The sequence below is a fragment of the Crinia signifera genome, chromosome 6, assembly GCF_055691185.1.
Source record: "Crinia signifera chromosome 6, ASM5569118v1, whole genome shotgun sequence".
In the NCBI taxonomy this organism is placed as follows: domain Eukaryota; kingdom Metazoa; phylum Chordata; class Amphibia; order Anura; family Myobatrachidae; genus Crinia; species Crinia signifera.
The window spans coordinates 43,987,090-44,015,065 of NC_139222.1; the positions used below are offsets into that span (position 1 = coordinate 43,987,090).

Sequence of the window (27,976 nt, forward strand, 5' to 3'; positions counted from 1 at the left end):
ACAGGGTCTGATTCAGAGGTGAGCACTGCTGTGTCTGCTCTAACATCTAGTTATGTTGCAGTGATATTCAAATACTACTTTCAGGCTTTCCCTTGTATACTAGTGCGCCCCTGATTTTGTTCCCCCCTCCAGCCGTTCCTCCACATTCCTTGACAACTGCGCTGCCTGGTTTCCCCACTTCCTTGCCTCTGACCTCCCCTCTAACATCCTTGATGACTTTAACCCTATCCTTATTGACATCACAAACCCAGCTTCCATTAATCTTCTCACCTTCTCCTCCATTGGCCTTTCTTAATGGACATCTATCTCTATTGAATGTCTCAGCCACTCCCTTGAACTTGTCTTCAACCACCGGTATGATAAATCTTACTCCGACAACTTCTCCCTTCGTCCTCTCTGTTCACCATCTACTCTCTTTCATTCTTTCATTCTCCTCCTCTCCTCCCCACACTAAGACTTGTCCTCACCTGATGCAATCTCATGTCTCTTGACCCTACTTTCCTATCCTCACTTGATACTCTCCTTTTTCCTTTATCCGCCATTGGCTGCCCCAACCAGATGCAGGGCTGGCATCAGGAATTTTGGGGCCCGGGACTCATTTCCAGTCTGGACCACAGGTCCCCCCCTCCTCACTTGATTTACCGTAACTCAGCTCCTGCTCCCCATCTCCTCTTGCACTGAGGTCCCACAGCAAAGGTACTTCAACTCAGGATGCTGGTGGCCAATTAAAATGCAGCACCAGCTGGTGAACCAATCAGAGCTCACGTACCGGCACCCGCTTGGATTGGCTGCCAGTACGCGAGCTCTGATTGGCTCAAAAGCCGGTGCAGCATTTTAATTGCCCACCAGCATCCTTGGTTAAATAAGCCTGCTCTCTGGGACCTGCTTTGTTCAATGCACTGAGCGCAGCCATGGCAGTCAGGGGGTTGCAGTGGGCTAAATGAGCTGCCCGGGCCCTTCCAGAGGCTGGGGCCTGGGAGAGCTGTACCCACAGCACAGCAGCCTCCTATTGGCGGCCCTGGCCAGATGGCCTCATTTCACCCTCACCCCTGCTCTCGTTCTGTATCAACCCTGGTTCTAAACTCCAAAACTTCAAAACTGTCAAAGTTCCTGCAAAAACGCTTACTTATAACTGAGCTCCTCTAAAGGAAATCTAGCTTTCTGGCAGAACATTTCAAGTTTATTTTCTTTCCCTACAGCTCTGCTCTCTCCTGTGCAAAGCTATACTTTTTCCAATCACTCATCTCTTATCAGTCCTCCAGTCTCCTCTGCTTCTTTGATACTGTCAACACTCTCCTTCGCCACCCTCCCAATTCCCTTTCCATCCATTCTCATTGACACTGACTTTGCCTATTTCTTCTCCTACAAAATTGAGGCAATTTTACACGAAAATGTCTCCCGCCTCCCTCCAGCCTTCACACCTTGTGCTTCTTCCACCCCTCCACAGACAAGGAAGTTTACTCCCTCATCTTCTCCTCCCCCCTCCACCTGGACCCCTTTCCATCCCACCTGCTCCACTCCCTCTGCCTGCTTTCGAGAACCTTGCTCAGCTCTTCAACCTTTCACTACTTTGCAGCATCTTTCCCTTGCCATTCAAATATGCTCTTGTGTCAGCTTTTTTTTTTTAAATGAGCCCTGACCCTTCCTCACCCCCTAGCTACTGCCTCATCTTTCTTCTCCCTTTTGCCTAAAAACTACTTGAGCAACTTGTATAAACCTCTCTGACAACTAAATTCTTTATCCTCTTCAATCTGGCTTTCACCCACTCCACTCCACTCCACTGGAACTGCCCTGGCCAAAATCTGACAATCTGGATCATCCTATTCTACTCTTCCACACCTTCAGATCATTGGCCTCTCTAGCACTGTTCTACCCTGGCTCACATCTTACCTCACTAACTGCTTGTTTTGTCCTAGAGCTTCTTCTCTTCTCCCTGTACACCTCTTCCCTTGCTGCCCTCATCAGTGTCTTTGACATTTAATACTAACTCTATTTTGAAGACACACAGCTATACCTCTCCTCTTCCCTCTGTCCTCTCTTAGGTATCCAGCTGACTCTCTACCATCTCCCCCTGGATGTCTGAGTGCTCCCTCAAGCTCAACATGGACAAAACTTGAACTCATTATTTTCCACCATCTATAATCTCCACCCCCCCCCCCCACACACACACACCCACCAACACTATCATCTCCACTGTTCGCCAACTACTCTGCTTGGTTGTCACTCTTGACTCCTACCACTCCTTTGCCTTTCACTTCGGTGACTCAATTCTGATGGTTCCGGCTACGCAACATTGCTTTCATCTGGCAGTTTCTCTTCCAGAGTGCATCTAAACTAATTATCCACTCTAGTGAGCAGGGCCCTCTTTCCTCATGTGCTTTACCAACTCTTACTTAAACTATCTTCTATTTCATACTCCCTTTGAAGACATTTAATCCTTTGGTTTTCTGCCTCCCTGAAACTTATTTTAGTGTAATATGCTTATGTAGCTGATACCCCGTACCTGTCCTATTGTCTTGTACTGTAACACTTTATTTTGCCTATTTGTTTATGTACTCTAAAATTGGGTGATGCGGATCCCTTCTGGCACCACATAATAAAGGATAATAATAATCTACTTACTGGCCATCGCATTCTCTTCACTGGTCCCCCATGTTCCCATCTGTTCTCAACTGTGCAGCTAGACTTATTTTCCTCTTCCTCCACTCAACTTCTGCCAAGCCCCCTTTAACAAACTCGGCTGCCCTTCTTCCCTTGTCTGAAAAGTTGGGAGGTAGGCTATAGTAGTTCATCTACTGCAATGCACTTAAACCTCAATCCAAAATTGCTTGATAACATTGAAATCTCACAAACAATAATCTAATGATCTAAAATGAATCACGTTTTGGACATGCTGAGGATTTTGCTAAAGCCCACAAGGTGACAAGGCTTGGAGGAGAGATGTCCTCTATAAAATAGTCTGTAGAACATTTCCCTATAAATCGATCCAATTTAGCCAGTGTTTTAAAGTGACAAAACGATTGCCATTGTGCAGGCTGTTACATTCCACCCTAAGGGACTGATTCAGACCAGCACCGCCCCACCGAGAACACATCCCCTCGCATTTGGCCAAAGGCAAGAGAAATCAATCGATGTTCACTGACCATCAAATAATTTTTCTCCCCTTTGGAAATAAAAATCGGTCTAAACTGCCTTTTACTTCCGCCGCTGATTGCCGAATACGGGGCGGGTGCTGGTGCCAAGGTGAGCCACTCCTGTGCTCCCAGGGTATCACCCAGTATTTTATGGGGACCCCCATAAAAAAACGAGGCGTTTCCCTGATGCCGCAACCCTGCCACTGCAAATGCTTTGGCGAGTGTGATATTCCCCAAAGTCGTCTGCACAGGGGGTCTGCACATGCACTGTCCCCCAACCATAGAAAACTGGTCAAATTCGGGCCTGCAACAGGCAATTAGGCTTACTTTGGTTCCAGGCCAAAAATGGACAAGAACGCCTTTAGTGCAGCTTAGCTGTCCCACGGATTATATTTTATAATTAATTGACCATGGATCTCAACCTAAGCTAATAAACCGCAGTGCAATTCTAACCCCGAGCAATGTGTAATACACATGTACTGTATGTAGACAGGTTATAAATAATTTGTAGTGCACAATCTCTGTGTGTTACGTATAGTCAGGTACAGGTCACATGTCCTAACTCTAAGCTCTTTAAAGTCTTTAACGTAGCTCAGAACAAGTTGTTGTTATTAGATTACTGTTAATCCCCTGTTTGCTCTACTGCTCTGAACCACGCTCAATCCCAGGAAGCCACTGACCGTCCAACTAAGACCATCTTATGTCTCACAGCACCGGAGCCAAGACATCCAGCACCCCAGAAAGAGACGTGGCCAAAAGCCACCATGGGGCAAGGAGCAAAGCTGGAGGAGAGTCTGGTGGCAAGAAAGGAACAACAGAGGGACATGAAGGAGACCGCAAGAGTCTAGGGGGTGGTGGAGGCCATGAGAGAAAGACGCATCACCATCACCACGGGCATGATGAAGGCCACCACTCTAGTGGTAAAGGGCACCACAAGGGGAAAAGAGTGAGCGACACCCAGAGTATCACAACCAAGACGTACTCTCCCTTCCTGAATTCACTTTTCAGCAAGGTAGGTGGCCATGTAGGCAAACAGGGCGACTGAACATTTGTATATGGCTAACTGGGAGAAAAATGTATCTTGCGCGTTACCAGGAAGCAATGTGGAACTTTAGGGTAACCGTTGTTATATTCTTTGTAAGGTGTAAAACATTTCTCATAGCAATAAAGTGAAAATGTTGCCCATAGCAACAGTACGGGTGGTGTAATGGTTAGCATTATTGCCTCACAGCGCTGAGGTCTTGAGTTTGACTCCCACCATGGCCCTAACTGTGCAAAGTTTGTATATTCTCCCCGTACTTGTGTGGGTTTCCTCCCACAATCCAAAAATATACTGGTAGGTTATTTGGCTCCTAACAAAATCAACCCTAGAATGTCTGTGTGTGCGTGTAGATTGTAAGCTCCACTGGGGCAGGGACTGAGGTGAATGTTCAAATATTCTCTGTAAAGCGCTGCGAAATATGTGTGCGCTATATAAGATATTAAATAAATGGTACTCTTTACCTAGAAGGGCGCCCATCGCGGGCATCGCATGCCATTATAATGGCATGCGATGCGACCGATGCGATGCCCGCGATTTTACATAGAAACACATGGTAAAATGTAAATCGCGTCGGTCGCATCGCATGCGACCAAAAAATCGCATGCGATGCGACCGACGCGATTACCGCGATTTCCCATAGGGAACAATGTTAAATGGCCCACAGAGGCCCTCACAATTGTTAACGCCACCCCACGATCAACATCAACCCGAAGCGCGGCGAGCGCAGCGAGCCCGCGAGGAGCGGCGGTACGCGTTCTACGACCTTTTCATACCCCCACTATCCACGTCGGCGTGGAGTTGAGAATAGAAAGTGTGGCGAGCGCAGCGAGCCACCGAGCCCGAAGCGTAGCGAGCCCCGCGAGGGGACGCGGATACCTTCACAGGTATACGCGTCCCCTCGCGGGCTTCACAGGTGTCCGCTGCGCTCGCCACGCTTCGGGCTCGGTGGCTCGCTGCGCTTGCCACACTTTCTATTCTCAACTCCACGCCGACGTGGATAGTGGGGGTATGAAAAGGTCGTAGGACGCGTACCGCTGCGCTCGCCACGCTTCGGGTTCACGTTGATCGTGGGGTGGCGTTAACAATTGGGGGGCCATTTCACACTTCAGGGTGCCTATTTGGCCTCTGTGGGCCATTTAACATTGTTCCCTATGGAAAATCGGGTCAATTGGGACATTTAACATTGTTCCCTATGGGAAATCGCGGTAATCGCGTCAATCGCATGCAATTTTTTTGGTCGCATGCGATGCGACCGACGCGATTTTTTACCTTGCGATGCCCAAGACCAAATCGTGGGCGCCCTTCTAGGTAAAGAGTACCAAATAAATAATAGCAGCCAGGTTCTACTGTCATATAAAAACTGTGGGGCAAATGTATTAACCCTTAATAAGTAATAAAGTGAAGGGTGATAAAGGGCCAGATGTACTAAGCCTGTAAAAGTGATAAAATGGAGAGTTATAAACCACCAACCAATCAGCTCGGTCAGGAGTTCATTGGCTGGTGGTATATCATTTATCAATTTTCAAGCTTGGTACATCTGGCCTAAAGAGAGATAAAGGACCAGCCAATCAGCTCCTAACTGCCATGCTGCAGGCTGTGTTTGAATAAAATATAAGTTAGAAGCTAATACATTTGGTACTTTATCATTTTTTATCACCCTCCCCTTTATCACGTGTTAAGGCTTATTACATCTGGCCCTGTTCTAGATAAATGACAGAAGCTGACTGGTTCCTCTGTGATCCTGATTACGTGACTATGATAATATTTACATGACCAGGTAATAGCGTGCGCCATCTATGCGAGGCAGTAATCAAGTGTTTGCTCCCATTAATGAATGCATGTGGTGTGACAGAAACCATGCAATAGTACTAATACCGAGCCTCTCTGTTTCTAATAATGGGGGCAATTTACTAAGACGGGAGATCTATTTCATATGGGCAACCAATCAGAATCTTCTTCTTATTTATTTAGCACCCTCTAGAACAGGGGTGTTCAACCGGTCCGAGGTAAAGAGCCGAAAAATATCGGCAATCAAGCCAAAGAGCCAACATCATGCCTTTGGCGCGCGCTGCAAAACAGGGGTGTGGTCAGGGGCGTGGTCAGGGGAGTAGTCATATGACTCAAGGGGGAGTGGCTACATGACAAAACTTTATGCCCCCAGTGCCAGATATGTCCCCCACAGTGCTAGGTATGCCCCCAGTGCTACACATATATGCCCCACGGTGCCAGATATGCCCCCCAGTGCTACACATATATGCCCCACGGTGCCAGATATGCCCCCAGTGCCACACATATATGCCCCACGGTGCCACACATATGCCCCCACAGTGCTAGTTATGCGTCCAGTGCCATATATACCCCCACAATGCCACACATATGCCCCCACAGTGCTAGTTATGCGCCCAGTGCCAGGTATGTCCCCACAATGCCACACATATGCCCCCACAGTGCTAGTTATGTGCCCAGTGCCAGATATGTTACCACAATGCCACATATGCCCCCCCCACAGTGCTAGTTATGCCCCCCGTGATAATTTCCCAGCATCAGCACTCACCGTTGTTGCTGCTGCTGCTGCCGGGCGGGGAGAGGACAGTCTGGCGTCCCCCTGCAGTCCGACTCCTGCATGTCACGGAGGGGAGGAGAGCACAGCACACGTCTCCTTCCCCCCTCACTTCCCTGTGACTGGTCCATCCACGAATCAAAGCTCGCGGGCCGGCTCCTGATTGGCTGCCGGCCCGCGAGCTCTGATTGGCGGACGGCCCAGTCACAATGATGCACACTAAGGGGTAGGAGAGATGCGAAATAGAACTTCTTAGTACATTTTTTCCCAATGTGTCTCACTGTGCACATTAGTATGACCACATTCCAGTGTTTGGAACTAGCCCTGTGGTTACTTTAGCTAAGCACAGCGTCTATTCTATTAGATTGGGGGGTCTCCCAACTGCCATTCCCCGCAGTGGGACAATGCCTGCCGCGGGTGGGACAGCGGGACAGGACCGAAAATCGGGACTGTCCCGCTGTAATCGTGACAGTTGGGAAGTATGCACATGGCAGCATTGTGGAGTCTAAACTAACAGACAATTAAACAGATGTTTCAGACTCCTTGAATCACTGACTGGGATAGAAAAGTCATCAGCGTGATGGTCTGCAACATGGCGTCGTGACCCCATGCTGAGAAGGTCGGGACCCACTTTGGGGTCAGGACCCACAGTTTGAGAACCGCTGCTTTAGCTAGATAGGCACATGAAATGTAATATAAAACACCATGTTGAAGCACTACAACTTCATTTACTGTATTTCACCTTCTTCCATTTATTGCCTAATTACTGATTGGTTTAGCGTTATTTAGGTTTTAAGCCAGGCATGTCCAAACTAAAGCCCTCCAACTGTTGCGAAACTACAAGTCCCATCATGCCTTGCCACAATTTTGCTATAAGGGAATGCTAAAACTGTGGCAAGGCATGCTGGGATGTGTAGTTTCACAACAGCTGGAGAGCCACAATTTTAAGCAAATTGCGAGATCATGACTAATATATGTATTTATTACAATGGGACTGATTCAGATATGTTCACTAGACTGCGAATGTTTGCAACCTAGGCATTGACGCATAATCACGCTTGCGCAGACCACCACCATCGGGGACAGGGATGAATTCGGACATGTGCGCACAGGTCTGATACGGCCTCTATAAGTGGATTTATAGAGGCCTATTACAAGCATTTACAAGCTGCCTATTCTCTGTGATTTTGTCCCAGAATTAAAAAAAAGGCAATAATATTAAATGCAAAGCCAGTGGCGTCACTCGGGGATACAGGGGTGCACCCGGATGTCACCCGCCAAGAGGTGTTACCTCAGTGGCAGGAGCTGGCACTGCAGACTGACTGGTCACTGGGTGCAGCCCAGCATCTCTGCAGTGCTTGGTCACGCCCTATTGTCCCGCCGCTCCAGGTGTTGATAAAGGAAGGGTCCGGGAAGCCGCCCTGCCTCTCATTATGTCCAGTTTCTTGATTTATAGAAAATTATTTGTTTTACTTTTATAACAATATTGTGAGCAGTTCCCTTTTATTTGAAAATTGTATATAATATATAATATATATATCATAGTTATCTAACCTCCTGCATTCTGCAGGAGACTCCATGAAATAGCAGCAATCTCCCTCTCTCCCTCATTAGTCTAGTAATCTCCCTCATGTCACCTAGTCCACATTACACTGTTACATTTTTTGGGGAAAAAAGGAATGAGAGACAGATACATTTACATTGAATCATCAGCACCATTTCCCAGCACTTTACCAAGTATAGTATCTCTTACTAACTGGGGCTCATCTACATTGTATATAAGTCATTTAAAAAGATTTCTCTCAGATGTAGCAGTAAAAACAGTGGCAAACGCAGGATTTTCAGAAGGGGGTTTCCAGAGGGGCGGAGCAAAGCACGGAGATGGACACTTAGGTGACACAGTATATGCTGGGTCAGTTAAAGTATTATAGATAGACCAAATATATATAAATAATAATAATAATAATATAAAATATATATATATATATATATATATATATATATATATATATACATACAGGGACGTCAACAGCAGTGTAGACCCCTGGGCATAGCAATGTATTGGGGCCCCTACCGATCCCCAGATAGGGGTAGGGAAAGCTTTGATGTCCCGCGGGTGGTAGGTGGTATTATATAAACCGCTCAGCATGTAGGGCCTGGATCAGTAATTTCCACTAATTACCCCTTTACTGCACAGATGGTGGGAGATGAGGTGGGAGAAAGGGGCATTGGGCTGAATGAAGGGGCCCTGATACATAACTTCCAGGGTGGTAGAGGATGTTTAATATGCAGAGGAGGGGTGTATAGTGGAGTGGGCTTATAATTCATAATTTTCTGGTGGGAGGACAGCTTGCTTGACTGCAGATATCTCCAGTTCCCAGAAATATATTTCATATATATATATATATATATATATATATATATATATATATATTTTTTTTTTTTTTTTAATGGAATTAAAAACTAGAGAATCCCATCTACCAAATGGTATTGGGGACTAGGGGATCAGAGTTCAGGAGGCAGAGCAATCTGCCAATGAGCAAATAAAACTACATACCAGGTGTGTGGAGCTGGAGCAGTAACCAGCTGCTGGAAGGCAGATATCTCTGGTTCTGGGAATAGTAGAGACAAGCTACTAGTGTCCATCAAAGGGGGAGAGTCCCAGCTTTTGGAATATACCCTCAGAAAAACTCTACATCAGACAGAACCTGAAATATCTGACTGGGAAAAGCAATTAACAGGCTTGGATGGGGACCACTGCTTTGAAGTCAGATATCTCCGGTTCCCAAGGGCCGATTTTTTTAATTTTTGTATCCCTGGAAAGAGGAGACCCTCAGCTTTCAGGCTAGGACCCTTAGACTCCTGGGGGGGGTTCTGGGTACTCAGAAACCCCCCCCTGCGTGCGCTACTGAAAAAACCTAAGCTTCTAGGTGCCCTGTTCACAATCTCTTTTCACAATCTCACCATATATGGAACTAGACACACCCCTTGGGTCGAGCAGGACACGCCCCCTCAATGGGGCGCTGTGCAAAATTCTCCTACCAACTATAATCTCCCTGAAACTAGTTTTCGAAAGTAGGCAAGTATGATATATATATATATATATATATATATATATTTATTTTTGGAACATCAGAAGAAATTCAAGTTGCTTTCATTTACTGGAAACAGAAACTGACTTGTAACTATTGAGTATGAACAGAGTATAGATTTGCTTGCTTCCTGTATATATATATATATATATATATATATATATATATATATACATATATACAGTCTATTGTTTATCTTTTTGTGTTTCTTTTTTATACCAAACCATTTAATAAATTTTTTTATTAAAACTATGGGGTCAGTCTATGGCCCATATTCAATGCAGCTGGCGAGGGGGTTAAACGACGGGGATTGCAGAAAACAAGCGCTGTTTAACCCCTGTGCCGGCTGCTCACCCTAATCAATGCTGCAGGGAAATCCTTGCTGTCAGAGGACAATGAGGATTCCCCCAAACAGCAAGGCTCGCGGCTAATGCAGGGAGCCCGCTGCATTTAGCCACGAGGCTCGCTGTTTCAGATCCGCACACGGTCCCTTACTCGCTCCAAAAACACAGCATGGGGAAAACAGCGTATGCAGGGGGGTCAGTTGAATACTGACCCTGCAAGCTGTGGCAGCGAGCCCCCAGCATTGAATACACCCCATTGTGTGTGAAGAGTGCAATGTGCAATAGGCGCAGTGTTTCAATGCAGGCAACGGCACCCCAAATCCCCCCACCACCTTGCGGCCTGATTTCTGCTTGAATTCTCTCTGAAGTTTTGTGCAGGTTCAGAGTGCTTTAATATGAAAGCTGTCATACATTTTCACTGACCACTAATGGGGAGGTGTAGCAAAAGTCCAAACAATTCTTATTCTGGTTAACTCGCAAAGGCAAATTCTCAAATGGACAAAACCATGTGCACTGCAGGGGGGGGGGGGGGGGGGGGGCAGTTGTAACTTGTGCAGAGAGAATTAGATTTGGGTGGGGTTTTACTTCAAAGTGAGATCTATATTGCAGTGTAAAAATAAAGCAGTCAGTATTTTCCCTGCACAGAAACAAAATAACTCACCCAAATCTAACTCTCTCTGAACATGTTGCATCTGCCCCCCTGCAGTGCACACAATTTTGTCCATTTTGCCTGATCGCCGCGCTGGGCTGCTAGGCTGCCCCCAGCTCCCTTGCACCCCCGCTCGCGAGGTGAATGGACACAGGCATCCATTCACCTCCTCCCTGCCTCTGCCGCTGTCTGCAGAGTACAGCAGACAGCAGCAGAGGCTGTCTGCACCCCCCCCCCCCCCTGCAGGTCGCTGCTGACCGGAGGTTGGCCTTCCCCCATTGATGTAAATGGGAACTGCCCTCTACCCAGGTCCTAGCCGTGTTGACCCATTTACACTGCCGCTGACCTGGGTCTGACCCCCCCCGCTGACCCGGGTTTTTGCGGCAGTGTAAAAGGGGTATTACTATTCCCACAAGCTGGGTGCCTGATTAACCAATGGCTGATTAGGCTGCAGCCCAGGGCACCAGGACTGGGGGGAAACACCTGCCAGTGACGTGCAGTGAGGACAGTGGATGGTCAGGCACCTGCATCCCCCCCCCCCCCACTGCTCCTGGATTTGGAGCCGGCCCTGGTTCCCAAAATATGGGGCACAAAATTAGTAGGGGTCTCCCGTATTCTAGCAACCAGCACCGGGCTCCAGTAGCAGGGGGTGTACTGCCATAGCCAGAGAAGTGCTTGATGGGGTCCCATGGCCAAAACATTACCCACCCTAACTAGTATTGCTCAGGCCAGAAGTTTTTGAAGTGGCCCCCCCCCCCCCCAAATAAAGGGTGCCTCTCTAGGGAACCCCAGGCTTGGGCTGAAGCCCAGGGCTGTTGGTGCGGGGTTGATAGCTGGTTTTAAAAAAAGTTATATTGTCCTTTACAGTAGGACTATAGGTCCCAGCAAGCCTGCACCACATGCTGGTACATGGGAGAACCACAGGTACCAGCATTAAAGGCCTGCTGGTACCTATAGCCCCCCATTAAAGGAAATATTAAAATAAAACCACAAACACTGTTTTTTTTTTATATTTTATTAAACTGCATCTTATTTTGTTCACCCAGGGGGGGCTTCTGCGGTGTCTTCACCTGGGGGCCGTGGCCTTTAAAGCTCTTTTGCATGGCCGCTGCCTCCCAGGGGCCCATTTATCATTCAATATATCAAGACATGTCTCAGTACATGGCGCCCAGCTCAGCACATCACAGGGACAAGCTCTGCGTGGCAGGGATGATACAGACCACCGTTAGGATCACATTTTACTGTCTCTAATTTTGTGACAGTCAGACTCAGGGGTGCCCCCAAGATTCTGGAGCCCCTAGACAGCTGCCTAGTGGAAGAGCTAGCCCTGTCCACAGCATGCTGAACAGCTTTAGAAACTGCACAATGCTACAAGCTTTCACATGCCTCCCAACTTCAGTTCAGCGAAGAGGGATGTTTGCATGTGCCACAGAAAAAATGGGGCATGGCCTCAAGACCAGGGGGTGTGGCCTATGATTTTGGGGCTCCCGCGAGGCCATGCCCCGTTTTCTCTGCAGTGGGGGCATGGTCAGCCCCCTGTAAAGTTTTGGCCAAGCTCCCAGCCTTACAGTGTCGATTTACTGCACTGACTGGGAGGGACTTCCAACTGTCCCCCACCCCCACCATGGTACACTGCTGGCCCCGGGTGGGAGAGTCCCAAAAAATAAACTGGACTGTTGGGAGGTATGGCTCTCAGTATGACTGTGCTGGCGGGGAACCAGCATGGTGGAGAACCTCTGCTACCCACGGCTCATAGTGTTGGAATCAGATTTTGGACTTTTTATATTAACCGAAAATGCATAACAAACAAACCAAAAACCTCAGTTTTTCCTCTGTACTTTTTCTTTACAAGTTAAAAAATAAAAAAGGAACCCCTAACCATGATATAAGGTCTCACATTCCCCTCACTTCCTTAATAGAACTGTTATCCTAAAGCACTCTGCAATCAGTTGTTGTTTTAAGTCATACTTGCCTACTTTTAAAATCTAATTTCAGGGAGATTATAGTTGGTAGTAGAATTTTGGGTACTTGTTTCCTAGCACCGTGCCAGCAATTTTAATTGTATCCATCAGGTCCGAAAAAATCGCGTCGATCGCATCACATGCAACCAAATCGCATGCGATGCGATCAACGCGATCGATTCGATTTTTACATTGGAACCAATGTAAAATGGTCCCTGAGACCCAATTTTACATTGGACCCAATGTTAAATGCCCCCCAGACCCCAATTTGCATTGTATACCCACCCTGATGGGTCAAATGCCCCCTTTTTGTTAACGCCACCTCACGATGAATGCCAACCCAAAGAGTGGCGAGCGCAGCGAGCCCGCGAGGGGCGGCAGTACGCGTCCTCTGACCTTTTCATACCCCCACTATCCACGTCGGGGTGGAATTGATTTTATATAGTGTGGCAAGCGCAGCGAGCCATCAAGCCGAAAGCGTGGCGAGCGCAGCGAGCCCCGCTTCGGGCTCGGAGGATCGCTGCGCTTGCCACACTATATAAAATCAACTCTACGCTGACGTGGATAGTGGGGGTATGAAAAGGTCGGAGGACGCGTACCGCCGCCCCTTGCAGGATCGCTGCGCTCGCCACGCTTCGGGTTGCCGTTCATCGTGGGGTGGCATTAACAATGGGGGGGCATTTGACATACAATTTACCCATCAGGGTGGGTATACAATAAAAAATCTGGTCCATTGGCCGTTCCCTGTAAAATCGGGTCCATCGCATTGTATGCCATTATAATGGCATACAATGGACCCGATTTTACATAGGAATTTAACATTGATACAATGCATTCAATGTTAAATCGCGCCGGTCACATCGCATGCCATTATAATGGCATGCGATGGACCCGATTTTTTAATTGTCGGGGAAAAGGCTAAAAATAGCCCAAAATCCCATCGGACGCGTCCATCGCATACCTTAACTTGCGATGACCCACGATGGGCACCGTGCTAGGAATCAAGTACCGAATTTTGCATGGCGCCCCATTGAGCTGGCGTGTCATGCTCCACCCAATGGGTGTGTCTATTTCCATATATGGAGAGATTGTGAACTTGGCACCTAGAAGCGTGAATTTGTACTGCTACATCTGAATCTTTAAAATGACTTACAAACAAATGTAGATGAGCCCCAAAGTTAGTAAGAGCTACTATACTTGGTAAAGTGCTGGGAAATGGTGCTGATGATTCAATGTAAATGTATCTGTCTCTCATTCCTTTTTTCCCCAAAAATTTACCAGTGTAATGTGGGCTAGGTGAAATGAGGGAGATTGCTAGACTAATGAGGGAGAGAGGGAGATTGCTGTTATTTCAGGGAGTCTCCTGCAGAATGCAGGAGAGTATGAAGCTATGTTTTAAATCACGGCACCCTAGAGTGGGTGTGGTATGGTATTTAAAATGTTTCTTAAAACGGGTCTGAGCAAGTTATTGTAAACAGTAAATTACCGTTTAATTACCATTTTTGTACCTTTCATACTGAACCCATTTCACCCATAGAAAACAGGTGGGCTGTTTGGTGCACACCCGAACACTCCCCCCCAAGCACAGTGCATATTTAATGAGTGGGTCCCCGCCCCGTGCATATGTAATGAGCAGGACCCGCTCATTATATATGCACGGCGACACACTCATTAAATATGCACTGCGCTTGTGTCCCCGCTCATTAGTTATGCACGGAGCTGGACCAGCTCACTGCCTGGGTACTAAATACCGGTTCAGACTTGTTCACACTACACAAAAAACAGGTCTGAACCATGTAGGGTGCTTATTTTTTAACGTTTTCAAATAACGGTTTTCAGGAACTGGTACATTTACTATCGCGCAGCTATTACCGTTTTAAAACTTTTTATAAAATACCGAGTTTAAGCTTCATTGTGAAAGGGTATTAGAATCTAGCTGTAGGCCAACATGGATCGTGAAAAAATATCACTGTTGTTCTTTTCACGTTTTGACCATTGACCTTTTGTCAATGTCGTCATGTCAACATTTTCATGTGTTGATCTATCGTATGTCGACCATAGACCCCTAACATTGGGGACGGGGTCAAATTCAGACCGTATGAACATGTCTGAATCGGCCCCAAAGTACCAGCCAATGAGCATGTTGTGTTTGAATGACAGAAGCTGATTGGTTGGTACTTTATCTCTCTCAAAGATTTGATACATCTCCCCCTGAATGTTGCTTGGTTTCTGTGGTTCCGCACAAATGTTGTACCTAAATGGAACATTAGTTTATGAGAACTGCAAGTCTTGCCCATTTCTTCTGTATTATAGTTGGGGACTTTTCATATGCTTAGCAATCCTGTATTTTGGGATTGCTCTATTTCCACCAATGCTCCAAAAACATACGGGGCCTGACTATGATGTGGTTGGAGGTGCTACCGCGGTGATAGCACTAATATGGTAATGCAGGAGGCGGAGCCTTATAAAGGTAGACACCTCCTGCTTCTTCAGAGATCTAAACAGCAGCATTGTATCACCTGCTCCATTATAAGCATCCACAGAACCCATGGAGCCACACAAGCTGGCTGCTGCACATCCAGGAAAACATAATCTTCCTATAGAGATCCCATTTTGGTAAACGTGTTGGGAGTTGGTGGCTGACGCTTCCCCCAGAGGGCAGTAGGGATGGCTATAGGTGCTATCGCCATTGATGGTTGCCATTACAAATAGTCACCGATGGCAGCATAATATCTAATATCTAATGGATGACCATCAATGGTTTTTTACTATCGATGGTCATCTATTTTCTTTGACATGGTTCTAAGGCGAAATGGTTCTAGGTCGACATGGGTCTAGGTTGACATGGGTCTAGGTTGACAGGTCAATAGGCCAACACAAGCATTAGGTCGACAGTGTCTAGATCTAAAGTCAAAAGGTCGACATGGGGTTTTTCACTGTTTTTTTACCCGAATGTCGACACAGTCGACATGGACTCAGTGTTCCGTGCACCGCATCCCCTTGCATCGCTTGCAATGCTTTGGGCACTCTATTTTATTCTCCCACCATGGTTGGGCATGAAATACTGCCTGTCGGCACATGGCTCAAAAAGAAGTGAAAAACCCCATGTCGACCTTTTGACTGTCGACCTAATGTTTGTGTTGACCTAATGTCCTGTCGACCTAAACCCATGTCGACCTAACGGTGTCGACCCAATGCTTGTCGACCAACATGCAATGACTGTATCCCCTGCTTCTACCTCCAATCTCTGTCTTCACAGCTCCTTCTCCTTATCCAGCAAGTTTGAAAAACATCAGTGTCCCTGGAAAAATTGTTTTCACTTTCTGTTATGACATCTTTTAACACCCACATGAGTTATTTGGTCTGTGGAGTGGCCTCTAGTGGTCAGTGTTGGTATTCACCTCACAGAAGTGAAGCATTGTTAGCCTATATATGTCTGTGGAGTGGCCTCTAGTGGTCAGTGTTGGTACTTCACCTCACAGAAGTGAAGCATTGTTAGCCTATATATATCTGTGGAGTGGCCTCTAGTGGTCAGTGTTGGTACTGCACCTCACAGAAGTGAAGCATTGTTAGCCTATATATGTCTGTGGAGTGGCCTCTAGTGGTCAGTGTTGGTACTTTACCTCACAGAAGTGAAGCATTGTTATCCTTTATATAATATATAAAAAGGGGTTTGCAGATGAGATCTATAGACACCATATAAATAACTAGAAACATATAAAGGTACATGGCATGTATTACACAGACTTCATATACTGTATGCCTTACATATTCTCCAATCTTTTCCCCCATCTAGGAGAGAGATTTGGCCCCAGAAGAAATGGATGGTGAGTATCCAGCTGTTCATAGCACAACCTCTGATTCCTTCTGTCTGTAGTATGCAGGGACAAAGCGGAGTCAACACATTGGTGTTAAATGATTCTTTTTATTTACATTTTCTCTTTGATTTGTTATATCTTGTTTAAGAATCTGATTCCCGTTTTTGCAAGGAATAATCTAGAAACTGATCATTAAAGTTAAAGGCCACACTCCCATGGCCTGATCCAAGGATGGGTGACAGGGTATAAAACATCTGCAGTTTAGGTCTACAGCATATGGTCAACAGTGTCTAAAGGTTGACCTTGAAAAGGTTGACAGGATCCAAAGGTGGACACTCCAAAGGTGGACAGGGTCCAAAGGTTGACAGGTGAAAAGTCGACCGGGTTCAAAGGTCAACAGTGAAAAAGTTGACAGGGTCAAAAGGTCAACATAAAAAGGTTGACATGGTCAAAATTTCAACATGGAAAAAGGTACACATGCGTTTTAATGGATTTAGGGTGTCGATGTCGACATGGACACCGTCTAAGTGTACCGCTTCCCCTCGCATAGCTCGCCATGCTTTGGACTCGGTGCCTCGCTGCGCTCAGCAAACTAGTATATCCGCCCTCCGTGCCCAAGTGGATGGCAGGTCATGAAATACTGCCTGTTGGCACATGCCGGCTCAAAATTTAGTAAAAAAAATGCATGTCGACCTTTCGGCCATGTCGACATATTGTTTGTTGACCTTTTGACTGTCAACCTTTAAACCCTGTCGACCTTTAGACTGTCGACAAATAGTGTTCGACTTTATGACGGTCGACCTAGATTAATTCTATGATCAGTCCGGATACAGGGTGACAGGGGCAGTCGCCCCAGGGCCCCCACACTCTCCTCCTGAGTCAGGCACAATATATATATATATATATATATATATATATATATATACACACACACACATTTATATGACCTTTATTTTTCGCAAATGTATAAAGAGTCCACTTTTGTTCCCATTTTTGTGAATCCATTACTTGTTATTTTTATTTTGTTAGAATTAATGCACCAAAGATCCATTGATGCATTCCAAGAAAATGCTTATAAGTAATGGATTAATAGATAATTGCCGATGCAGATTTGTGTTATTCTGTATATTATGCAAGATATCTGGAACATTAGGGTTAGGGATGCCAATCCCGGGATCAGCAGGATCGAGGGATTTAGGGCATTTTTGGCCGGGATTTGAATCCCGGGATTGGAGGTTTCAATCCCGGGATTACGGATTTACACATTTGAGCCCCTTCTCCCGTGTAACACTGAGCGGGCCGTGGAGGAGGCAGGTAACTCAGAGTCCGGGCAGACGAGGCCGTATGGGAACACTGTGTGGTTGCGCAGCGTGACCTCTAACATCATGCTGCGCTGCCTGGTAACAAGGTTGTGTGGCTGCGCAGTGTGATGTTAGAGACCACATCACATTGCGCAGCCACACACTGTTTCCCACGCCACCGCATCTGCCCGACACTGAGTTACCCGCCTCCTGTCCGGCCCGCAGAGTCACCTCGCCACCTTTTCTACCACATCTCATGTGGCCAGAGAGGTAACTTATACCCCTTTCACACCAGCCTAAATTCCCGGGTTGGGTCTGGGAACAACCCGGGACTAGCTCTGGTGTGAAAGGTTCCAGGGACAAATTCCCGGGTTAATTTGCCGGCAATGCAACCCTGCTAGGTAGCAGGGTTGCTCCCGGGTCCTTCCAGGGTTACTGGCTGGTGTGAAAGGTGCAGGGACATGTCCCTGCTTCCCGTGTTGCCTCTGCTAGTGCTGATTTGCTAGCAGGGCAACTTCCTGTTGTGGTGGACGCTCACAGACACGCCCAGAGACAGCATACAGCGTACAGGGAGACACTGTGCATGTTCTGTGGCACCACAGACCCCAGAAGTGCATTTTTAACCCCTGAAAGCCTGCAATGTGTGCCATGTCTTGGACAAATGAGGAGGTGAGAGAGCTATTAATCATTAGAGGGGAAGATACTTTTATATGCCTTATATTTTGTTTGTTTTTTCAAGTAAACAAAGGCTGAAACACTACAAATGTTTTGTGTCTTAATTATTATTAATCAATATTCTAATGTGATCCTAAAAAAGGCCATTTTCAATGCTTTTCTCATAGAAATGCAGGGTCATCCAAGGTTGTGTGAAAGGTGCCGACCCGGGTTGTCCCTGCTTCAAAAGCATGTGTGAATGGGTCCCAACCCAGGAATGTCCCTGCTTGTCCCTGGAATTTAATTCCCGAGTTTGTCTCTGCATTTCTGGTGTGAAAGGGGTATTATTCATCATTGGGCATATCAGGAGGCCAATCCCAGGATCCCGGGATTGACAGTTTTTCAATCCCGAATCCCGGGATTGGCCTCCCTAATTAAGGTACATTTTGCTAAGTGTGATTTGGATTTTAGTTTAAAAAAAAAAAGGTACTTGTTTCCTAGCACGGCCACACCGATTTGCATCGGGGTGGTCGTGTCGAAAAAATCGCGTCGGTCGCATCGCATGCGACCAAATCACATGCGATGCGACCGACGCGATGGACCGGATTTTTACATTGAATCAAATGTGAATAGGGTCCCTGGGACCCTATTTTACATTGGATTCAATGTAAAATATTCCCCAGACCCCCAATTTTACCCCCTCAACGCCGCCACCCCACCATTGACGCCAACCCGAAGCGTGGCGAGCGCAGCGAGCCCGCGAGGGGCGGCGGTGCGCGTCCTCCGACCTTTTCATACCCCTACTATCCACATCGGCGTGGAGTTGAGAATATAAAGTGTGGCGAGCGCAGCGAGCCACCGAGCCCGAATCGTGGCGAGCGCAGCGAGCCCCGCGAGGGGACGCGTATAACTTCAGAGGTATACGCGTCCCCTCGCGGGGCTCGCCACACTTTATATTCTCAACTCCACTCCGACGTGGATAGTAGGGGTATGAAAAGGTCGGAGGACGCGCACCGCCGCCCCTCGCGGGCTCGCTGCGCTCGCCATGCTTCGGGTTGGCGTCAATCGTGGGGTGACGACGGGGCCATATACAATGTGAAATGGGTCATATTGGCCCATTTCAAATTGTTTCCTATGTGAGATGGACTTAATCAAGTCCATCTCATCTTGTGCCATTATAATGGCACAAGACCGACGCGATGCTCCCGATTTCAATGTTAAAAAATATTTTAACATTGAAGCCTATGGCAAAATCGCGGGCATTGCGTCGGGGGCCATGTTAATGGCTGCGACCGACGCGATGCCCCCGATTTTGCCTTTGACGGTTTCAAAGGAAATCGGGTCCATCGCGGGCATCGTGTACCTTAACTTTAAGGTACACGATGCCCACGATTGTGGCCGTTCTAGGAAACAAGTACCAAAAAAAATACTATGTGCAAAATGTAGTAATGTGTGACATATTTATCCAAAAACGGGCAAATTCGCATGTTTACCAATATTCGAACATGTAATAACGTGATAATAAAGAAATCGCACATTAAAAATTGCATGCTAGAAAACAACAACATCGCAAATGTAATAGGGTGAGAATTTTCTACTGGTACTCTGGTCTAGCCTGGTGAGTTTGACATAACTATGCACAGATCAGTGAGAAAACGTGTAAAAAGTTAAAATTAAAAAAACAAAAATAAAAAACGGCTGCCTTATCAAATCAGACTGTTTGAGCAATTTGGTTGGCTTGTTATTATGGTTTAGCATTATCCGTGTGATTAATAACATATTTGGCAATGACGCAGGTGTGTAAGAACAACATGATCTGTTATTGATTCTTCCGTAGTCGTATACCCTATCCATACTTTTCATATGTCTTTATATCCTTGCTCAGAACTACATGCTGCATTTCTGGAGTTCGACGCTGATCAAGATGGATTCATTGGATATAAAGAACTTGGCGAGTGCATGAGGACAATGGGTTATATGCCAACCGAGATGGAATTGATAGAGATCTCCCAGCATATAAAAATGAGAAGTGAGTACTCTACTGTACTGTTTTTTTTTTTTTTTTTTAAAGATCATGTTATATGAAGACAATAGGATCTATTGCAGTATAAAAAATAAAGCAGCCAGTATTTACCCTCTGCCCCACCTGCAGTGCAGCATGGTTTATCTCATTTGAGAAAGATTTTGCATTTGTGATCAACTCTGAATCAAGCCACTGATTCGGAGTGGCACTCTGCACCGGCATGCATTGAGGGGTGAATTTATGAAGCTTGGAGAAGTGTTATCTATCCCCATAAAGAACGTTATGAGCAAGGTGATAATGGTTCAGCCAATCAGCTACAATATGTAAATTGACAGGTAAGAGCTGATTGGCTGAACCATTATCACCTTGCTCATAACGTTCTTTATGGGGATAGATAACACTTCTCCAAGCTTCATAAATTCACCCCTCAGTTGGCTGATGTTTTAAGCACTGTACTTGCATTTGAAGGCAGCACACAAAAATGTGTCAGTAATAGTTATTTTCCAGTAAGACAATCATCTGCAGGATATGTGTGAGGCAAATATACACTGAGGAGAGGTTTGGAGGCGGATGCCGTGAATAGATCAAAATCACTCTCGAATGGACAAAACCATGTGCACTGCAGTTGGGGCTGATGTAACCTGTGCAGAGAGAGTTAAATTTTGGTGGGGTTTGTACTTCAAACTGATATCTATATTGCAGTGTAAAACTAAAGCAGCCAGTATTTACCCTGCACAGAAACAATAAAACACCCAAATCTAAAGCCCCGTGCACACGGGGGAGATATATTGCTGAGCAATATATTGCTCTGTGTCTCCAGCATTCATCAGCGACCAGAGATGGTTGCTGATGAAAAAGAAACTGCCGAGGGAGCCGCAGAGGTAATCAGCTGGTCGCAGGAGCATGTTCCTGCGACCAGCAATCACTACAGGGGAAAAAAACGTGAGCGCGCACCCGGCGATATATATCGCTGGTGCACACTCCCATCGCAGGCAATATGGTCGCTCAGCGACCATATTTCCTGCGATATTACACAAAATCGCCCCCGTGTGTACACAGCTTAACTCTCTCTGCATATGTTACATCAGCCCCACCTGCAGTGCATATGGTTTTGTCCATTAGAGTGATTGTGCCTTTCCGAGTGAATCGGAATAACACCCACAGTGTATGTGTGTGATCAGGAACGTAACTAGATATTCGTAGGCCCCATAGCAAAAGTTTTTATGAGCCTCATATTTAGCAACTGATTGTGATAAATGTGTGTAAAACATTACTTAAACAGTAATGATGGGCCCCCTTCAGCTCTGGGCCCCATAGCAGCTGTACCCTTTGCACCTATTGTAGTTATGCCCTTGTCTGTGATCAGTGACAGACAATGCCTGTTGGTCTGTGCAACCCTTGTTTGTGATCTGAAAGGGTATGTGAGAGTGATGTCACGGTGTTATTCTGAATCAATTCAGCGTTAGCCATCAGCTATTTTGCAGCCCTGCAGTAGGGTCTGAATTAGGCCTACATGCCGCAAGCTTCGTCTAAACCAAAATCTGGCTAACAGGGATCTGGCATTGACACTAGTATTAATTTCTTGCTTCATGCAGCAGTATAAATATACTCAAATAATGAAAAATGTAAAAAGGAGACTTTTTAATTTGGAAAGGGAAGATTTGTGATTAACTAGCGAGCAAAAATGATCCAATAGGCAAGAGAAAGTACATGAAGGATACAATAACATTCTACTAAGGATCATAGGTTAGGCTAAAGCTGTGTACACACGGGCAAAAATCGCTGGCAATACGGTCGCTGAGCGACCATATTGCCAGTGATTGGAGTGTGCCCCAGCGATAATTTGCCGGGTGCGCGCTCCCGTTTTTAGCCCCCTTATTATCGCTGGTCTCAGGAGCTTGCTTCTTCCCTTTCATCAGTGACCATCTCTGGTCGCTGATGACAACCGGACACTGAGCGATATATCGCCCATCAATATATCGCCCTGTGTGTACGCACCTTTAGATTCTATTGTCATGTATCAGCAATTTTTAAAAGGTAGGCCATTCATTTGGGTCTGGTATAGCAGGACAGCATTGGGGATGTCAACAGAATCACAATGTTGACATGTCCAAAACGTTGATAATATTAATGTTCAGTAAGCATTTCAACAGCCCTATTGGACCCTAAAATGTTCATAATGTCGACATGTGGAATGTCAACATCCTGATCAAATCTGTTGACATTCTGAATGTGGCTACATAACAATTCTGTATTTGCCCAGTGAAAGCATTCTATGTTGTCAAGTGGAATAATTTACATAGAACAGTTTCTACATCTAGACCAGGGGTGTCAAACTCAAATTCATCGGCGGCCGCATAAGCAGTTTGGTCACCCTCAAAGGGCCAGTTGTATCTGTAGGTCCCCCTGTATAATTATAATGCCATGACACCACAGGCTGCTCCCTCTGTATAATAATAATAATGCCATGACACCACAGGCTGCTCCCCCTGTATAATATAAAATGAATGCCATGACACCACAGGCTGCTCCCCCTGTATAATAATAATGCCATGACACCACAGGCTGCTCCCCCTGTATAATATAAAATGAATGCCATGACACCACAGGCTGCTCCCCCTGTATAATAATAATACCATGACACCACAGGCTGCTCCCCCTGTATAATATAAAATGAATGCCATGACACCACAGGCTGCTCCCCCTGTATAATAATAATGCCATAACACCACAGACTGCTCCCCCTGTATAATATAATAAAAGTAATGCCATGACACATGAATGATTATACAGCAGGAGCAGCCTGTGGTGTCATGGCATTATTATTATTATGGCATTATTATTATACACAGGGACATTTTATTGTGAGTGTGATCCTCATCCTCACTTACTATTTCTCCGTCTGTCCTGCAGCTGCTGCAGCTTCCAGCTTTTCTTCACTGCTTGCTGCGGCCACACTGTCCCCGACTCCCGGTCCAGCTTCCCTGCCTGCTCCTACTTCTCTACAGACGCATGGGCAGGCGTCGTCATGACATCCTCACCTAGTGTCTGTCACTGCCGGGCATCAGAGGGAACAGGCGGCCGGGCCCTCCTCTACGTAGCCGTGGAGGCCGGCGGCCATGTTTCTGTAGCCGCATACATATGTGCCTACAGGAACATGGCCGCCGACAGTGGAGGAACAGGTAAGGCGGCCACGGACGTGGACGCAGCCCGCAGCACTCCTGTTTTAGACACACTGCCCCTGCGTGCTATCTCCTCGCGCGGGCCACATGACGAGGTCTGGCGGGCCTTGTGTTTGACACCCGTGATCTAAACACACCTGTTAAACTGATGGGTATATGGTCATTGCGTCGGCCAAATTTAGGTAGACATACATTGGGTCAACCACTAAAGGTGGACAGGGCTTACGTTGATAACTAAAATAGGTTGACATGTTTTTTATTTTTTCCTGTTCCGAATGTCAACACAGTCAAAGTGTGCCACGTGCACTCGCCATGCTTGGGGCATGGTGCCTCGCTGCGCTCGCCATGCTTTGGCTTTACCGACAGCATTGAAGGCAGATTACGACAAAATAGCTCCGGGGTTTACACAAGTTGGAACTGTTCTGTTGGAAATGGCCACGGATTGTCGAGGTCACTGCTGTTTTTACGACATGTTCACTTTCCGACACTTGACAGCCGGTACATTGAATCCCGGCTGTCGAGTTACAGTGGATCGGAGCAAAAATGGCACTGGATTCTAACTGTCGGGACGTTCCGACAGTCAGAATCCCGGATTGAACACCCCTCACCTTAATCTCACAGTAAGGAGGATAGTGCAGATATTTATCACATGGGTATTACAATACATAAGATCAAAAAACACTGTAAAAAAAAAAAAAAAAAAAAAAAAGTACTTATGTAATATCTGGGCGCCCGATTTTTTCATCACATCGCATCGCATGCAATATAGTGGCATACAATTCATGCGATGGGATTTTTCATTGTAAAGACCCGATTTTTAATTGTATAGTCACCCATGGGTGATTTCATACCCCCATTACCCAACTACGCATGGAGTTTATTTTATATAGTTTGGCGAGTGCAGCGAGCCACCGAGCCCGAAGCGCGGCGAGCGGATGCAGAATACATGTAAAGTAATCCGTGTGCGCTCGCCACACTATATAAAATAAACTCCATGCATAGTTGGATAGTGGGGGTATGAAATCACCCATGGGTGACTATACAATTAAAAATCGGGGGTACTCTTTACCTAGAAGGGCACCCATCGCGGCCATCGCATGCACTAAAAAATCGGGTGCGATGCGACCGACGCGATGCCCGCGATTTCCCATAGGGAACAATGTTAAATGTCTCAATTGACCCGATTTTTCCATAGGAAACAATGTTAAATGGGCCACAAAGGCCAAATAGGCACCCTAAAGTGTGAAATGGCCACCCCAATTGTTAACACCACCCCACGATCAACGTGAACCCGAAGCGTCGCGAGCAGAGCGAGCCCGCGAGGGGCGGCGGTACGCGTCCTACGACCTTTTCATACCCCCACTATCCACATCGGTGTGGAGTTGAGAATAGAAAGTGTGGCGAGCGCAGCGAGGGGACGCGGATACCTTCACAGGTATCCGCGTCCCCTCGCGGGCTTCACAGCTGTCCGCGTGCCACGCTTCGGGCTCGGTGGCTCGCTGCGCTCGCCACACTTTCTATTCTCAACTCCACGCCGACGTGGATAGTGGGGGTATGAAAAGGTCGTAGGACGCGTACCGCCGCCGCTCGCCACGCTTCGGGTTCACGTTGATCGTGGGGTGGCGTTAACAATTGTGGGGGCCATTTCACACTTCAGGGTGCCTATTTGGCCTCTGTGGGCCATTTAACATTGTTTCCTATGGAAAAATTGGGTCAATTGAGGCATTGAACAGGAAAATCGGGTCAATTGAGACATTTAACATTGTTCCCTATGGGAAATCGCGGGCATCGCGTCGGTCGCATCGCACCCGATTTTTTAGTGCATGCGATGCCCGCAATTTTTTACTAACGATGCCCACAATTAAAATCGTGGTCGCCGTTCTAAGTAAAGAGTACCAAATCGGGTCTTTACAATGAAAAATCGCATCGCATGCCTTAAGTCGTGGCATGCAATGAAAAAATCGGACGCCCAGATAATACATAAGTACCAAAAAAAAATTACACAATTTTATAAGAAAATCACAAAGTTCTACTGTGACATATATATTGTTGTAGTAGGGGCCTGATTCTGGTTGACGCGCAAAAGCAAGTCTCTCTCTAATGGACAAAACCACGCTGCACTGAAGTTGGGGCAGATGTAACGGTACTTATGTAGTAACTGGGCTGCCGATTTTGAAATCGGGTCCATCGCATCGCATCGCACCCGACCATATCGCATGCGATGCGATGCGATGCGATGGACCCGATTTTTCCATAGGATTTAATGTTAAAATGGACTGAGTCCATTTTAACATGGAATTCAATGGGAAAAGGGGTCCTTTTCATACCCCTACTATCCAAGTGGGCATGGAGTTGGATATAAACCTGTGGCGAGCGTAGCGCGCCACCGAGCCCGAAGCGTGGCGAGCGTAGCGAGCCCCGCGAGGGGACACAGAATACCGTTCGCTCGCCACGCTTCGGGCTCGGTGGCTCGCTACGCTCGCCACAGGTTTATATCCAACTCCATGCCCACTTGGATAGTAGGGGTATGAAAAGGACCCCTTTTTCCCATTGAATTCCATGTTAAAATGGACTCAGTCCATTTTAACATTGAATCCTATGGAAAAATCGGGTCATCGCATCGCATCGCATCGCATCGCATCTGATTGTATGCCTTAACTTAAGGCATACAATCAAAAAATCGGCAGCCCAGATACTACATAAGTACCGATGTAACATGTTCAGAGAGTTAGATTTGGTTGGGATGTGTTCAAACTGATATCTATATTGCAGTGTAAACATAAAGCAGCCAGTATTTACTCTGCACAGAAACAACAACAACAAAAAAACTCACCCAAATCTAATGGTGTGTACACACGGTGGATGTGCCTTAAGATCCTATCCACTATCTGATCAGATAGGATCGTGGATAGGATCTTAAGGCACATCCGATTTGCATCCTATCTTGACTATATAGTGCAGATCTGCACTATATAGACAAGGCAGCCAAGACTTTCTGGCTTCCGATACGTGAACGCGCATCGGGATTGGATCGGGATCGCAAGGGTTAAAACCCTTGCGATCTGCATCCGATGTTGATCCGATGTTGACTATATCGTCAACATCGGAAAGGAAATCGGACCGTGTGTACACAGCATTACTTTTTGCACGTTACATCTGCCCCACCTGCAGTGCACCTTGTCCATAAGAGAGAGAATTTTCTTTTGTGAGTGAACCAGAATTAGGCTCTAGGTTTGGATGATTCTCTTATGTTTACATTCTATTATTTTTCCCATAGTGGGTGGCCGGGTGGACTTTGAAGATTTTGTGGAACTGATTGGACCAAAGATGCTGGCGGAAACTGAAAATATGGTGGGAGTAAGGGAGCTGAAGATTGCATTCAGAGAAGTAAGAGAATAGGTTGATGATGACAAGTCCTAGGTATATACCACCTATACGTACAAGTTTTCAGTATATATATCTCTTATATATTTAGCCAGATCTATCACTCAACCCCTGTGGAGAACGATCCTGTGGAGAACAGTTTCACTTTCATGTGTGTGACGTTCCACCCCCTTGACATCACCTCCCCCCGCCCAGCCAGGGCTACAGTACACGCCCACCATCCACCATTACTCCACAGCCACCATCCACCATTACTCCTGCACATCCCTACCCTCTGCCAGGACCTGCGCGACCCCCCCCCTCCCGCGATTTGCAGGACCCCCCCCCTCCTGCGATTTGCGGGACCCCCGCCCCCCCGCGATTCGCGGGACCCCCGCCACCCCCCCTTCCCGCGATTCGCGGGACCCCCGCCACCCCCCCTTCCCGCGATTCGCGGGACCCCCGCGACCCCCCCTCCCGCGATTTGCGCGACCCCCCCTCCCGCGATTTGCGGAACCCCTGTGACCCCCCCTCCCACCATTCGCGGGACCCCGCACCTCCCCTCCCGCGATTCGCGGGACCCCCGCATTCCACCCTCCCGCGAGTCTCGGGACCCCGCGACCCCCCCTCCCGTGATTCGCGGGACCCCCGTGAACCCCCCCTCCCGCGATTCGCGTGACCCCCGCGACCCCCCTCCCGCGATTCGCGGGACCCCCCCGGTATCCGGACTATTGTTAGACAGCACTTACATCGACAGCCATTACATCTACACCATTAGTTCGACAGCTCAATAGGTCGACATGGTTTTAGGTCAACATACCATTAGGTCGACATGTCATTATGTCGACAGCTC

At 46.9% G+C, this 27,976-nt stretch overlaps 1 protein-coding gene across 1 annotated transcript; it reads left to right on the top strand.

The window, feature by feature from the left end:
• The first annotated feature begins 3,652 nt into the window (after nt 1–3,652).
• Nucleotides 3,653–27,216, top strand: LOC146007606 (calcium-binding protein 4-like). Its single transcript, XM_083146085.1, has 4 exons — nt 3,653–4,146; nt 16,579–16,609; nt 20,441–20,584; nt 27,038–27,216. The coding sequence occupies exons 1-4, from the start codon at nt 3,835–3,837 to the stop codon at nt 27,157–27,159; spliced, it is 609 nt and encodes a 202-aa protein (XP_083002211.1). The 5' UTR covers nt 3,653–3,834; the 3' UTR covers nt 27,160–27,216.
• Nucleotides 27,217–27,976: the final 760 nt, after the last annotated feature.

Excerpts from the sequence above, each read along its gene's own strand:
- LOC146007606 (XM_083146085.1), top strand. The coding sequence starts at position 3,835 with ATGTCTCACAGCACCGGAGCCAAGACATCCAGCACCCCAGAAAGAGAC. Across the intron at positions 4,147-16,578 it reads TGAATTCACTTTTCAGCAAG|GAGAGAGATTTGGCCCCAGA; the intron begins GTAGGTGGCCAT and ends TCCCCCATCTAG. Across the intron at positions 20,585-27,037 it reads CCAGCATATAAAAATGAGAA|TGGGTGGCCGGGTGGACTTT; the intron begins GTGAGTACTCTA and ends TTTTTCCCATAG.